General features: G+C 26.3%; 1 protein-coding gene across 2 annotated transcripts; it reads left to right on the forward strand.

Moving 5' to 3' along the window:
• The first annotated feature begins 1,286 nt into the window (after window positions 1-1,286).
• On the forward strand, window positions 1,287-13,932 carry LOC127266632 (protein NRT1/ PTR FAMILY 5.2-like). Of its 2 annotated transcripts, XM_051296953.1 has the most exons (4): window positions 1,287-1,536; window positions 7,872-8,089; window positions 11,765-12,327; window positions 12,867-13,932. In XM_051296953.1, the coding sequence occupies exons 1-4, from the start codon at window positions 1,380-1,382 to the stop codon at window positions 13,726-13,728; spliced, it is 1,800 nt and encodes a 599-aa protein (XP_051152910.1). In that variant the 5' UTR covers window positions 1,287-1,379; the 3' UTR covers window positions 13,729-13,932. The 2 variants fall into 2 exon arrangements, with proteins under 2 accessions (XP_051152910.1, XP_051152911.1); XM_051296954.1 differs by lacking the exon at window positions 7,872-8,089 and having other exon boundaries at window positions 1,421-1,536.
• The last annotated feature ends 1,023 nt before the right edge of the window (window positions 13,933-14,955 follow it).

Genomic DNA, 14,955 nt, shown 5'->3' on the forward strand with positions numbered 1-14,955 from the left:
GCCTCTACGGAGAGCCTGCAGAATGATGACACATGAGGTAAGATAGGTGGGGGAGGTTTCGGCTGGTGGTGTACTTTTTAAAAAATAAAATAAAATATTATTTTTAGTTATTACTCATAATATTCTATAATATTTAAATTTCAATTAATTTAAAAAATTATATCAATACATCGGTTTTTCAAATAAAATAATATTTTTATTAACTTAATCATTACAAAATTTAAACTTCAAAACAAACACACAACTTAAAAATTTTTACTTTAAAATCTTTATAAATTCAAATTCAAAATTCAATCCTCCAAACAAACACACCCATTTAATATGAAATTTAGCGAGAGAAAAAATAAATATGTAATTCGATTTATTTTAAAAAGAAATTATTGTATAGATGAAAATTGCCAATTTTTTTTTAAAAAGATACGTTAAGCCAAATCCAGGTCATTTGCGTAGCTCTCTTCAATCAAACTGGTTGGGGAGTTTGTCGAAATTTGAAATTTTACTAATCACTATTTTTTTTAAAAAAAAAAATTATTAAATTAAATATTTATGTTTTATTTTTTATATTTTATTAAAAATTAACTTTATATTCAAAATATTCCCTCCATTTCGGTGCAAAATTGACATTTACTTTTTGCATGTAAATTTTTTAATATTAGTATTATAATGAATTGTAGTGAAAAAGACACCTATTAGTATTGTGTAATATAAAAGTAATGGTATTTGTGTAATATAGTGTAAGTTGGAAGGGTATTTATTATGTTAGGTAAGTAGTACAATGACTAAATTAGGAAATGATAACCTTATTTTGGGACGGATAAAAATAAAAAATGACAACCTTTCAATGGGACAGAGTGAGTATCACATAACACTTATTCATATCACGTCGTACAAGTATACTCCCTCCGTCCCGGAACTAAATATCCATTTCCTTTTTGCACGTAATTTTAGAAATATTAGTATTATATTGAGATATAGTAGGAATAGAGTAGAAATGACTAAAATAACCTTATTAGTATGTGTGATATAAATGTAATGACATTTATTTAATATATTGTAAGTTGTAAGGGTATTTGTTATAATGTTAGGTAGATAGTACAGTTACTAAAAAAAAATGAATATTTTGTTATGGGACGTACTAAAATGAAAAAATTGATACTTTGTTGTGGAACATATGGAGTTTTAATTTAAAATTTTTACTATTAAAATTCAAACCCAAAACCAAACCCCCCTAACCAAAGACACCCTTAAATCTCTCTCTCTCTCTCTCTATATATATATATATATATATAGATCTATATATCTGTGTGAGATGCGAAGGAAGACAGAGAAACAGCAAAGAAGAGCTGTAAATTTGGTAGAAAGAAAATAATTAAGCAGCCATGAATGGAAGTAGAAATAATAACCGTAATGGTGTGCCGATTGAAGAAGAAGAAGGAGAAAAGAGATTATACACAGAAGATGGGACTGTGGATCTCAGAGGCAAACCTGTTCTTCGATCCAACACTGGTCGATGGAAGGCTTGTTCTTTCATCGTCGGTATGTATACATATGATATGGATTCTAATTTATTTCTTTTTCTTTTTTTCACAATTTTTAAAATTTTTATTATAGTTTTTTTTGGCAAAATTGTCCATAACTCTCATGTGGTTTCGAAACTCTACATTAAAAATGGCATGGTTCTCCCTAATTATACTTTAAAAAATATTACATAAAACCACTTTGTGGTTTCGAAACTCAGCATAAATCTCCATTTTACTTTAAAAAATTGCATGACGCTCACTTATACTTTCAAAAATATTGCATAAAACTCCCCTGCCATGCAAAACATATAGATAGGAAATCATCTTGTTATCACATGAGGAAAGTTTCATGGTTGTGGAGTTTCATGCAACGTTTTTTAAAATATAAGGAGTTCCATGCAATTTTTAAAGAAGAGGGGGAATTTACGTTGAGTTTCGAAACCACAAGGGAGTTATGGACAATTTTGTCTAATTTTTTAAAATAAACTTATTATAGTAAGATTAATGGCGTGGTTATAAAAAAACAAAAAAACCAAAAAAAAAATAAAAAATAAAAAAGGAACAAAACAGAAGAAGTTTTAGCTTTCTTCACACATTAATTTTTTTAATAATATAAACTTTTATAAATATTATCAGAAAATACAATATATATCATTTATATTTTATTTACTCTAAAATTAACAATTTAACATAATATATATATAAATATTTTTACAATACAATTCATGGTATCTAACATACAAAATACATTTATTTTAAATATATATACTTATACAACACAAAATAAAAAATGGTATGTTTATTTGTATTTGGTTTTTGGGTTCTAAGACCACGAGCATTGGGAGGTTTGTCTCTTTTGTAATTTTTATTATGTATTTTTTCAAAAAAAATTAATATATTATATATAATTATTAATTTTATATTATTTATATGATTTCTATATTTTACATAAAAATTATTCTTTTAAATTAAAACACAAAATAAAACACATCGGGAGATCTCTACTATATCCCAAAGTTAGCAAAAATATGATAAATAATTGAATGAGTTTTTTTGAGTTTGTGTGCACAAAATTGTTTCCACTCCCTCAAAAAATTTCTTTATATATGTATATATAATAATAATATTTAATTAATTAATAAAAATCTAAAAAATAATTTTTATTATTTTTATTTTATATATAAATTAATTATACGTATAATAGCATATTTATAATTTATGTAAAAAATAAAAATATTTTAGTATTAATATATAAGTACTTATAAAAGATAATAAAAATAGAGAAATATTTTTTATATTTTTATATCATATAATATTTTATTTTCTATTAAATGACATTTATTGATATTTTTTATTTTGCGTTTAGTTTTTAAAAATAAATAATTTTGATTTAAATATGACTATATGTATTATTTGTTCTTGTTGAGTTTGTCTAATGTATTATGATTTTTTTTATTTGAGTTGAAGTCATTTGTCTGATTTTAAGCAAAAGTGGGATACACTTTTCTATGAAGTTTGAATTTTAAATTTAAATACATTTTTACTATAATATTTTATAAACATAATATATATATTTATTAAAAATTATTATATAGTAAAATAAATGAAAAATATTGCAAAGAGAACAATCCCCCCCATTTTAATTTTCTTGATTTACTTCGATCCATGAACATTTAGGGTTGGCACAGGTGAATTTTGTTTTAAATTTTGTAATATAATTTTAATAAACCTAAAAACTATTACTAGTTTGGATTTATTTATTTTAAATAAAAGAGCTCGAAATGTTTAGAATATTAGGATACTAACAATAATATTGTGCTTAGTGCCCAACTACTGAATATGGGACATGGGACCATGCTTGATTCTCTTCACAAAAATTCTACTAACTTTTAATATTCAAATTTTTTAAAAAAAATAAAAATAATTTTTAAATACAACTTATAAAATATTATTTTCAGAAAAGATAAATACATGCTAGAAGTAATTTAAGTAAGTATATAACAAAGAGGATATTATTTGGTAATTTGGCAATAGATTTATGTTTCGATTTTCATTGAAGCAGCTTATGACTTTCTTTTGGTTTTAATTTCGATTTGAATCTTAAATTCTTTATTAAACAATTTATTTCTTCATCAAGAATCCCATTATTGATCGAATCGGCAAGCTATAAGTAATGCAACTGTGAATCTCATGGAGAATTCGATCCACCGAGCCGGATCCGGTGTATCATAAGGGATTTTTTTTTTTTTTTTCTTCTTTATGTAATACATAATCATATGTTAAAACTTCTTACATTTTTTATACGCATAATTTATAACAATACAATGATATATATGTATATATTTTATAAATTTAAAATTATGTAATAATATTGTGCTTAGTGCCCAACTACGGAATATGGGGAAATGGGGCCATGCTTAATTGCCTTCACAAAAATTCTATCACTTCAATTAATATTCTTTTTAAAAAATAAATAAATAACTAAAATGATATATATATATATTTATAAATTCTAAAATTATACAACTTTTAATATATATGAAGATTTGATTGAGATATGTGTTTGATTGTGATTTTAATTTGAATCATCATTATTCATTCGACAAGTTTTTAATAAAAATATTTTATTTTTTCACAAAATATCACGTCAAAATATTAATTAAATAAAAACTTAAATTAAAATTTCAATAAATTACAAACTAAAATCAAACAAACCAAATTTTCTTAAAGTATAAGTTAAACATATATATATATATATATTCAGTTATAATTTAAATTTCAAACATGTGCTCATGCATGTCCTACTACCTTTATTTTAGTGGGTTTCTAGGTCTAACATTCAATCATGGTTACTTTTCTTAGGTCAACATTCAATCATAGTTATTCGCAATCAAATTATAGTAAATCATTTGTTGTTGTACCCAAATTTTACAATAATTATATTTCATTCATGGTTAATCAAACTATAGTAATTAATTTAATTTGTTATTGTAGCCAATTAACGGTTATCATAATTTCAATCCCAATATATACTTTATTGAAATTTAGATGAAAAACTTGTTATTAAAATCGAACAAAAAAGATTGACTAAATATTGACTTATATGGAATCGAACCAAAGAAGAAAACACAAAAAAAAATACAAATATTTTAGGTTCAGCCCCTGAAACACCCTTATAGTTAGAAAGGGACGTTGGTGTAGTCTAATAGTCAAGAACGGTCCCAAAATTCACTTAATCGAACAGATCTTAACTGAATCGATCGATCACTCACTATCGCAATAATATATCACGAATCTACGTTAATTTCTCACCTTTCATACTAATAAGTCTTGCATATTACAATCTTTATAAGAATCACACATGGAATTCCTATCGAGCTACCCACTTTAACGAATAGATAAAGAAGACGAATTGCAAGAGAGAGCGCCATATAGAGAGAGAAGAGTCTGGAATGATTGAGTAGCAATAAAAGGCCTTTACGTTTGATAAATCAACAAGTTTTTCTAATCACATAGTTTAATAGAATTTGCCTTAAAAAATCACGGAAAGTGATCTATTTATGATATAAGTTATTGTAGTAACAATTTCTCTCTAAAACTTTTTGATAAATCTAGGGAAGCTAACATGTTTATGACTTTATCAAGAAGAGTTCAATTCATCCTTTCAGTCATCTCATTTTATTGGGATTAATACGAGATTGTTTTATGCCTAGTTATGTCACATTCAATACACAAAGAATTTATCAATTAGTACAAAATTCTAGTTCATTATCGGTCTTAAGTATTTGATTTTACGCCCACTTTGGTTTTCTATTTAAATTTTCTAATTTTAAGAACATGAAATACATCATATTTTTTTTATTAAAATAATCCATTTTTTTTAAAAAGTATTAATCGTAGAAAAAAAATATCTATTTCCACCGCATGTAAGTTCACTAGAAGGATCCCACATATCCGCATACATATATTCAAGAATTCTAGAAGATTTAAGCACATTAAGGGATGAAAAATTTCGAAGTTGGATTCTATGTTGTTTACCAAACACACAATCATCACAAAAAAAGTAGACACAGACAACTTTTAATAAAAGTAGAGTGAGCTGACCTTCAATTTAAGACAGCCTATATTTTAAAATTTTAACCTACTATTATAAAATATATTAAATTCTATTTTTTCTTTTATCATTTTTTTTATAATTATCCAATTCAATTTTAATTTTAAAATTAAAATTTAAATCAGATATTTTATCAATATGTGTATCTCTTCTTTCTAACCACACCTATGTATGGTCTCAAATCACAAATCATATCGTTGCTTACCACCCAGACCAAACCTGCCTCGCCTCGCCCCCTTTTTTTCCCTCCTCAAATTCCTTTCGCTTTTTGAATCTCCGGTCACTACCGTGAAGCATCTCCGGTTTCCGCATTCCATCTTTTAGCCGACGCTGGTGTCTGTCCACCATCTCTGGTGATATTATTTTAAAAATACATTTATTGTATATTTATAGAGTCTACAATTTAATTTTTTACTCAGAGCCCTTAAAAAGTTCGAGACAGTCCTGAGCATGGATAATACTTTATCTTTACCAAAACAACAACTTTTGCTTAAGATTTCCAAACCTTTGTTACTAACACGACCTAGTCATTTATGCACAAGATTGTTTTATTATTACACATGGAATTAGAAACACTTTTAACATATATAAGTGACTTCACTTTGGTAATATATAAGCTACTTTTCCTTTAAGCCGTAAACACAATTATAGAGTTTTTATAAATTTTTATTACACCATTACCCTAATTTTCCTCAAGTCTTATTTCTTCTAAACCAACACAAGAGAACAAATTATTACACAAATCACGCACATGTCTCACATTGTTCAAAGTTAACACAAAACTTGAACTAAATGTCAATTTAACAGTATTTATGTCTTCAATTTTGCAAACTCTATCATTTGGCATACAAACATTATTATTTTTTAATATTTTATAATATGAAAGTGTCATATATAGATACATGCTGTGTCAATTAGCCAATCATTTTTACAAACAATGTTCAAATGAGAACATTTAAATATTACCATAAAAATATCACTAAAAATTAATTTTCTTAGGTAAAATTTACATGTTCTAGGGACTGCCTTTTATTATTATTGTTATCACTTAAAATTGACTTATTTTAAAATTATTTTACATAATGACCATTTTAATTGCATGCAAAACACGTTCTGTCTTAGTTTCTAAACTTAGATCTACACCTTATTCTATTTTTTTATTATTATTATTTTTTCTTTTATTATTTTGAAAGTTGCTATTTTAACTTGATTTGCATTGTTTTTTTTACGGGGTGATTGACCCTTAGTATACATAAACTTATCCGAAAACTTATGAGATTTATTAATAGCTAAGTCTAATTTTTTACTTTGTAGACTATTCCTAACAATATTCAATGTTATATTATCTCTTCAATACCTAATTGCATATTTCATATCAAAATAATTGTTAGAGATGATATTTAGTAGAATAAGTAGACTATATACGTCTATAGTAGTATCACTGGTGAGTTTTATGTCTTGAATAAGCTTTTTAAAAATATCCAAATTTTATACAAATCAAGTTTAAAACTGAAATATTTTTCAAGTAAATACAATTTATTTGACAAAGAAGTTTCAGTATATAATTCTTCTAACTTATTCCATAACTCGTTTATAGCTTTGATCTCACCAACTTTTGTAACGATTGAATCAGACAAATTAAGAATTATGTACACCAACCATCAAATCGTGACTATATATAACAACAAGAATATCATGATTTGACCATTCCAATTGTTTATTACTTTCCCGAATAACAAACTATATCGATGTAACAGTAATTTGATTAGGGTGAGGCATGAATGTAATAATAATATTAACACATGAAAAATTGATTTCTTTCACTGCCTAATTTTTATCATTTACTTTAATATTTTCATTCAAAAATACCATATTTACCATAAATTTTATTTCAAATATTACCTCCAACAAATGTTTCTAACTAAAAAATGTTAAAACAAATAAAAGCACAAAAAATGCGAATAAAATTTAAACAATTGTTTCACCCTCTAAAATACGTGTAAGGGTATTAGGTTTGGCTGGGAGTTTACACAGTGCGCACTTTCGGGTAGCAGCCGTGGGTTCCCACGACATCACAAAAAAAAAAAAAAACGTGTAAGGGGATAGTTTAAAATTCGATAAATCAATATTTAAAGTTTCATTTAGCAGTTGTTAAAACACCTTAAGCACATTATTTATTGAATGATTGAGTTCTTTTGTAAGAAATAATTAAGCATTGTTTGGAACAATAAACTCAGTGTATGAAGTGTTCGAACGAATGGCGTACTTTGGAATATCGAGCAATTTATTCATATACTTGACGACGAAGCTACGCCAGGGCACAGTCAGATCAGCCAATAATGTCACCAATTGGCTCGGTACCAATTGGATCACTCCCATCTTGGGTGCATACGTTGGCGATGCACTTTTGGGTCGTTATTGGACTTTTTTGATTGCCACCGCTATCTACTTTTCGGTACGCAATTTATTTATTTATTTTTTGAATAAGAAGATTCTTGAATTATGACTTTACAAAAATAAAATAAAATAAAATCAATACATAGGTAGCATTGACAATCAAGCTAACCATATTCTACATCTTAGTTGAAATAAAGATCTTTTATGTTTTATTATTGGCTTCAAAGGTTGTTCTTTTGTATTGTTTTCCAATATTTATTACACCTTCCGCCATTGAAATATATGTCACAAAATTTAATAAAATTAATAAATGCTATTTTATCTTTTATAGTAAAATTTTTTTAAAAATAGTATAAGTTATTATTAAAATCAGAATATGAGAATATTGTTTTTTTGATAATTCAGAATAAATATGAGTATAAATTTAGATGACGCGAGAATATTATTTAAAATTCGTGTTTTGCTTAGATGTGTTTTAGAAGTAATGATATGGTATTTGAGAGAGTTTTTAGGATGATAAAAGGTTGAACAAAATCTAAGTATTTAATGTCATATAAATATATGTTATATCTGATGTTTTCTATAGAAAATGGATTTTTTTTTAATATATTTTTTTAAAAGAAAATTATGTATTTAATATAATAATCTTTTAAAAGAAAAAAAAAATTTCCATCCCGAACCAATAGATTCATTTTTTTTTTTACAATAGATTTAAAAATAATAATATTTTATTGGTGTGTAAAAATGATCAAGATTATTTTAATATTTTTTTCTTTTAAAAGTATAAATGAAATATTTTTTTTTTAAAAAAAAAGAAAGTTAGAGGCTTTTTTGGGTATGTAGAAATGATTATTTTTAGTATAAATAGAAATAAATACTTTTGATTGAAACAATTGAATATATATTGTTAATAAATAATGATATATTTTAAAAAGAAAAAAGATAAATGAAAACATACGCTAACAAAGCCATTAAATTAATACTAAACTGCAAATTGAATCCTGAATATATATATTACATATATAACGAGATATGTAATAATATATTTATACAATTCTCTCTGTCCCACGTAATATATTTTGTACATTATATAAATGAGGAGTGACATAATTAGTAAATAATTTAAAAAATATATTAGTAAAAGTAATTATAATATATAAGTAATTATACATTAAAATATTTAAAATATAATTAAATTTTGTAATTTTTCTCTCTAAAAAAAATGAGATAGAAAAAATATGAGATGAACTAAAATGATAACATAAATAAAAGATTTGGGACATGAAAGTATATATTAAAATAGAATAGATCGGTCTGATAGAATCATTATTGAATTATACTGAATAACTTAATATAATACGTTAATTTTTACCCTTCAATTTTATAATTAATATAATTAAAAATAATTGTAATTTAAGACATTTAGCATCAGGTGCTAAATTTAAATTCAATACTTGTTCCATGCTGATACTAAAATTTAGACAAAGATATTTCATATGTGATGCCATAGCAATTTTGTGCCAACTACTATTAACTTATTGATGTTCCACAAAATTTGAGTTTGGATTTGGGATTCAAAAATAGTGAATACTTATTGCATAAAACACTTATATACTCTTTTCGTCCCAAACACCCAGCAACATTTTCAAAATAGGAAATAATTAATTATATTTAATTTTTACCCCACACTTTATCATATCGCATCATCCAAATAAAAAAACTAAAATATATATTTCTCTCTCCATCACATCACCTAATTTCTAAATTATCTTACTTAATACTACCCATCTAAAAACACGTGTCAAAAATAAATGTTGCACCTTGTTTGGGACGGAGGGAGTATTATTTATGGCATAAAATTTTCATATATTAGCATAAAGTTTGCATAAAATACTAATTTAATCCAAAAACAACAACGACTAAGAGTCATGTGTCTCTTATCGGAGCGCCCTTTGTAGACATACATGAGTCTAAATTTTTATTAGACATAATTAAAGTAACAAACCGTCAACATTATGTGTATATATATTATTTTTATTATTAACAAATCATAGTTATATTAAAAATGTCACGGTGTTTAATTCTATATAATATAATTAACATCATCCGAAGTAGGCATGTGACTTTTAGAAAATTATATATATAAAGAAATAAAAAGAAGGAATCACAAAATTTCTTCAAAAAGATTAGGAAAATTAGCTCTCGACATTATTTATTTTATTTTTTATCAATAAAAAAGTTTTTTATTTTTTAAATATTTTACAATGCTTATTACTCCCTCGATCCCAAAAGTATAGTCTTAGTGTGTTGGACACAAGATTTAAGGAATATTGATATTATATTGGTAGTTGGTAAAAAGTAAAAATAAATGACTTTTTTGCCCTTGTGAGTATATTAGTGTAAAAAGTAGTGACAATTGTGTAATAATAATAAAAAAGTATAAATATTTTTATAGTGATATGATTACTTATGAAAATGAAACTATTATTTTGAGACAGACAAAAATAATAAACAAGACTATTACTATTTAATGTAATGTCATGCATATAAATAGGTGTGTGATTTTGAATAAATAAATAAAAAGGTTAAATAATAATCTTTTTATTTTAATTTTAAAAATATTTTTTTATTAAATTTAATATATACTCCATCTTTCAAGGTTCTTATGCCACTTTGTGTAGATATAGAGATTAAAAAATAATAGTCGCTATGTCTGACAAATTTATTTTTATTTTTCTTTTTCGTCAAGTCCGTTAAATTAATCCAATTACTATATTTGAAAAAGTACAAAAAAATTAATATTTAATTATTATACTTTATCCAACATTTATTTACAAGAAATATCTCTTATTATTAACTAAATTTTCAAAAATATTCTAAACTATCATTTTATTTTATTAGTTTATATTTTCAATAAAATATTCATTTTTCTTAATATTCACGCTAATTTCAAATAAGTTAATTTTTTGTCAACGAAGAGAATATTATTTTAATATAAAAATTGGATAAATAAAAGGTAAAGTAAAAATATTATGAAACTTTTATTAAGAAAATGATAAAAAAATAATAGAGTAAATCGAAAAAATAGTAGCAAGTTAGTTATCATTTGTTAAAAGTATAAATAATAAAACTATGAGTAAATAAGCTATTCATTACGAATAGACTATACATTAGTTTAGCGGACAATTAGAAAAAAACTAATGGAGGTAAATATTATTTTAATATTATATATTTTATAATATGTATATTATTTTTTTATGAAATTTTTGGGTCATGCACCACAAAGACATTGATTTTTTAGTAAAATGTAAGAATATATTATTCATTAATCAATATTATATTGAGAATATATAAAAATATAGATTGTGTGTCAATTTAGATATTGATTTTTTTGTAAAATGTAAGAATATATTATTCATTAATAAATATTATACTGAGAATATATAAAAATATAGATTGTGTGTCAATTTAGCATGTATTGTGTTGATTTTTACAACGTGCTATTAATTTGTATTTTAAAAAGTATGTTATTTTTTATTTACATTACATGTTGAATTCAATTATAATATTGTTGTATGAACTATTGTCATATGATGTCAATTCATATGTTGCATTTGTATTAAATTAACCTATATCACATATTGTCGATTTATGCTTCATATGCTGCGAGATTATATTTCTTATATTATAAACACTGAAAATCTGATAATTGGTTTTCTCATTATAAAAATAGGGAATGTCCCTTCTAACCCTTTCAGTATCAATCCACCCGTTGAAACCAAGTTCATGTCCAGACCCAAATGGTGTTCATTGCCAGAAGCCAACTACATTACAAATAGTTGTATTCTTTGTTGCCCTATACATCATAGCACTCGGAAATGGTGGAACGAAGCCCAATATTTCGACCATTGGCGCGGATCAATTCGACGAGTTCGACCCTAAAGAAAAAATCCAAAAACTTTCCTTCTTCAATTGGTGGGCGTTTAGCATACTCTTTGGTGCATTATTTGCCACTACTGTGCTTATCTATATTCAGGATAACGTGGGATGGGCGCTTGGGTATGGAATCCCAACCATTGGACTAGCAATATCGATATTGATATTTTTGGCTGGGACACCCTTCTATCGGCACAAGGTGCCGATGGGAAGCTCGTTGACGACAATAATTAAGGTCATTGTGGCTTCGATTAGCAAGTGGAAGGTGGAGATTCCGACGGATGCCAAAGAACTCTATGAGCTTGATCCTATAGAGTACGGTGAAGGAAAGCACATGATTGATTCTACAAATAGCATGAGGTTGGTGTTTACTTTCAAAATGAATTTGATTTATTGTGTTATCGAATAAATAATATTGCTCATTTAAATTTGAAATTCAAATAAAAAATATCTAATTAATATTTTTTATTTAAAAAAAATTATAATTCCATATGTCCTATGAATTCCCATCATTTTATCTATATATGTATATTTTTTCATGTAGGTTTTTGGGAATTTTTCAATCGTAAAAATATATATCTTGAAATTCATTTTTGCTAGATTTACATTGAGCGGTGAGATAATCCATCTAATGAGCTTTAAAAATTATTTTATATTGTTCTATGGAAGAAATTAGTTATCATATCATAGCGTATCATATGCGACTTTATTTAGTTCGAATAATCATTTGACCCAGGTTACATATACATTTTTAAAAGTTTTGGCTGGAGTTATTCTAGTAATAAAATTTAAAAATATCATATCAAAATGCTCAATTTTTTTACTAGTTTTAACTTTTTGTTTTATTTTTTATTTTTCTAAAACTTCAAAATTCTTATCTAAACAAACTATATACGTAGGTTCCTCAACAAAGCATGTGTAAGAACAAGCTCTAGCAAGCCATGGCTACTTTCCTCAGTCACACAAGTAGAAGAAACCAAGCAGATACTCCGAATGATCCCGATCCTCATCGTCACCTTCATCCCGAGCACGATGGTCGCACAAATCGGGACACTTTTCATCAAACAAGGCACCACTCTAAACCGCCACATCGGCGCCTTCAAGATCCCTCCGGCTAGCTTAGGCCTATTCGTCACAATCTCGATGCTCGTATCTCTCGTGGTGTATGACCGTGTCTTCGTAAAAATCATAAGGAAAAGGACGAGAAACCCTAGAGGTATTACTCTCCTCCAACGAATGGGGATCGGTATGATCCTCCACATCATCATCATGGTTATCGCTTCCCTAACCGAACGATATAGAATCCATGTTGCCCGGAAAAATGGCCTAGTCGAGAATGGGGGCCAAGTCCCTTTATCTGTATTCATTATATTGCCTCAATTCATACTCATGGGCGTTGCGGATGCATTCTTGGAGGTGGCGAAGCTCGAGTTCTTCTACGACCAAGCGCCCGAGAGCATGAAGAGTTTAGGGGCATCGTATTCTTTGACAAGTCTTGGAGCCGGGAACTTCATAAGCAGCCTGTTTCTGACCATTGTCTCGAATGTCACAAGTGGGAACGGGCACGAGGGATGGATTCGGAACAACCTGAACGCCTCGCATTTGGATTACTATTACGCCTTCTTTGCCATCTTGAACTGCATTAATTTTGTCTTGTTTCTTGTTGTGGTGAGATTTTATGTCTATAGAGCCGAAGTTTCGGATTCCATGAAAGTGCTTGCGGAAGAGCTGACGGTTCGAAAAACAGAAGGCGGGCAATGAGGAAATTATCTCAAACTAGAGGAAATTTGATGTTATTCGAACTAAAACTTTTTTCTGTTAAGTAAAGATCTATGAAGGATGTTCGTGTCCATTTTTTTTTTTTTGAAGTATCGAATGGCTTGTTTCAATTTCATCGAAGTAATGAACGTCATTACACTTGGAAAAAAAATCTAATCTCAACTTGAACTGAAATGATATAATGCAAAGAGCAAGGATGGTTTTCCTGTGCTTTCCTTTTTTTTTTTTTTTCTATTTAATTTATATTTTTCGAAAAAATCAAATGAGCAGATGTAAGAACAACCTAATTCTAATAAAGTTTTGGATAAACTATAATTAAAAGGTAGAAGTGCTTCTAATCTATTTATACTTTAAAAAATTTGCATCATATTCATAGTGATTTAAAAATTGTACTCCGCTTCTAAGAGTTAGTCATTGTATTTAAAAATAAAAATATCCTTATATCTGTATAATTTTTTATAATATAATTATATTAGTATTATAAGAAACTAACATAAGTATTTTTATTATTTTTCTTTATTTGTCCTATATTTTGATATAATAATTAATATTTAAAACAAATAAAATAGTAAATGTGATCTTAAAGCTTAGATTAGGTTATTTTTTAAAACATTAGACATTATTTATAGTTTAAAAAATCTGCACGATATTCACCATAACATTAGACAAGACCGTATTAGAAATATTATATAGAATTTCGTAAAAATGGTATAAGATTTGTTGAAAAATAAAAATAAATAAATAAATAATATAGACTTTAATCATAAAAAATTTTATTTTGAACTTTTAATAAACTAATTTAGTGTATACAGTTAAAGAAGATATAATATATACAAAATATCACATCTACCTGCTTTCTAGCCTAATGGGTGCCTAGAATTTGATGGCATTTTTTGTATGTACAAAACATCACATTCAAACAATTTCAATACAATTTTCTTGCCATTATTCTGTGATTGTAAAATATACAATACAAATTCACCAACGAAATGCAATAACCTTACAGCATCTTGAATCCCGTAGCTCTCCTTTTCGTCAAATTACTAGAAAAAAGTCATATTGTTGCGGTTGAAATTGTTGCAGAATCTATCTATTTCGACAATATTTCAAAATTATTGCGGAATTGCCAGATCATTTCCAACACGTTTATGCCAATTTCTAGATATATATATATACAGTGTTACTCTATACCCCAACTCTATTTTTGGA

The sequence above is a fragment of the Andrographis paniculata genome, unplaced genomic scaffold (assembly GCF_009805555.1).
Source record: "Andrographis paniculata isolate CXL003 unplaced genomic scaffold, ASM980555v1 Contig76END, whole genome shotgun sequence".
NCBI lineage: Eukaryota > Viridiplantae > Streptophyta > Magnoliopsida > Lamiales > Acanthaceae > Andrographis > Andrographis paniculata.

What these genes read in the sequence shown, in the direction of transcription:
- LOC127266632 (XM_051296953.1), top strand. Translation starts at nt 1,380, where the DNA reads ATGAATGGAAGTAGAAATAATAACCGTAATGGTGTGCCGATTGAAGAA. An exon ending in GGCTTGTTCTTTCATCGTCG is followed by an intron (nt 1,537 to 7,871) that starts GTATGTATACAT and finishes CAATAAACTCAG; the next exon opens with TGTATGAAGTGTTCGAACGA. An exon ending in CCACCGCTATCTACTTTTCG is followed by an intron (nt 8,090 to 11,764) that starts GTACGCAATTTA and finishes TTATAAAAATAG; the next exon opens with GGAATGTCCCTTCTAACCCT.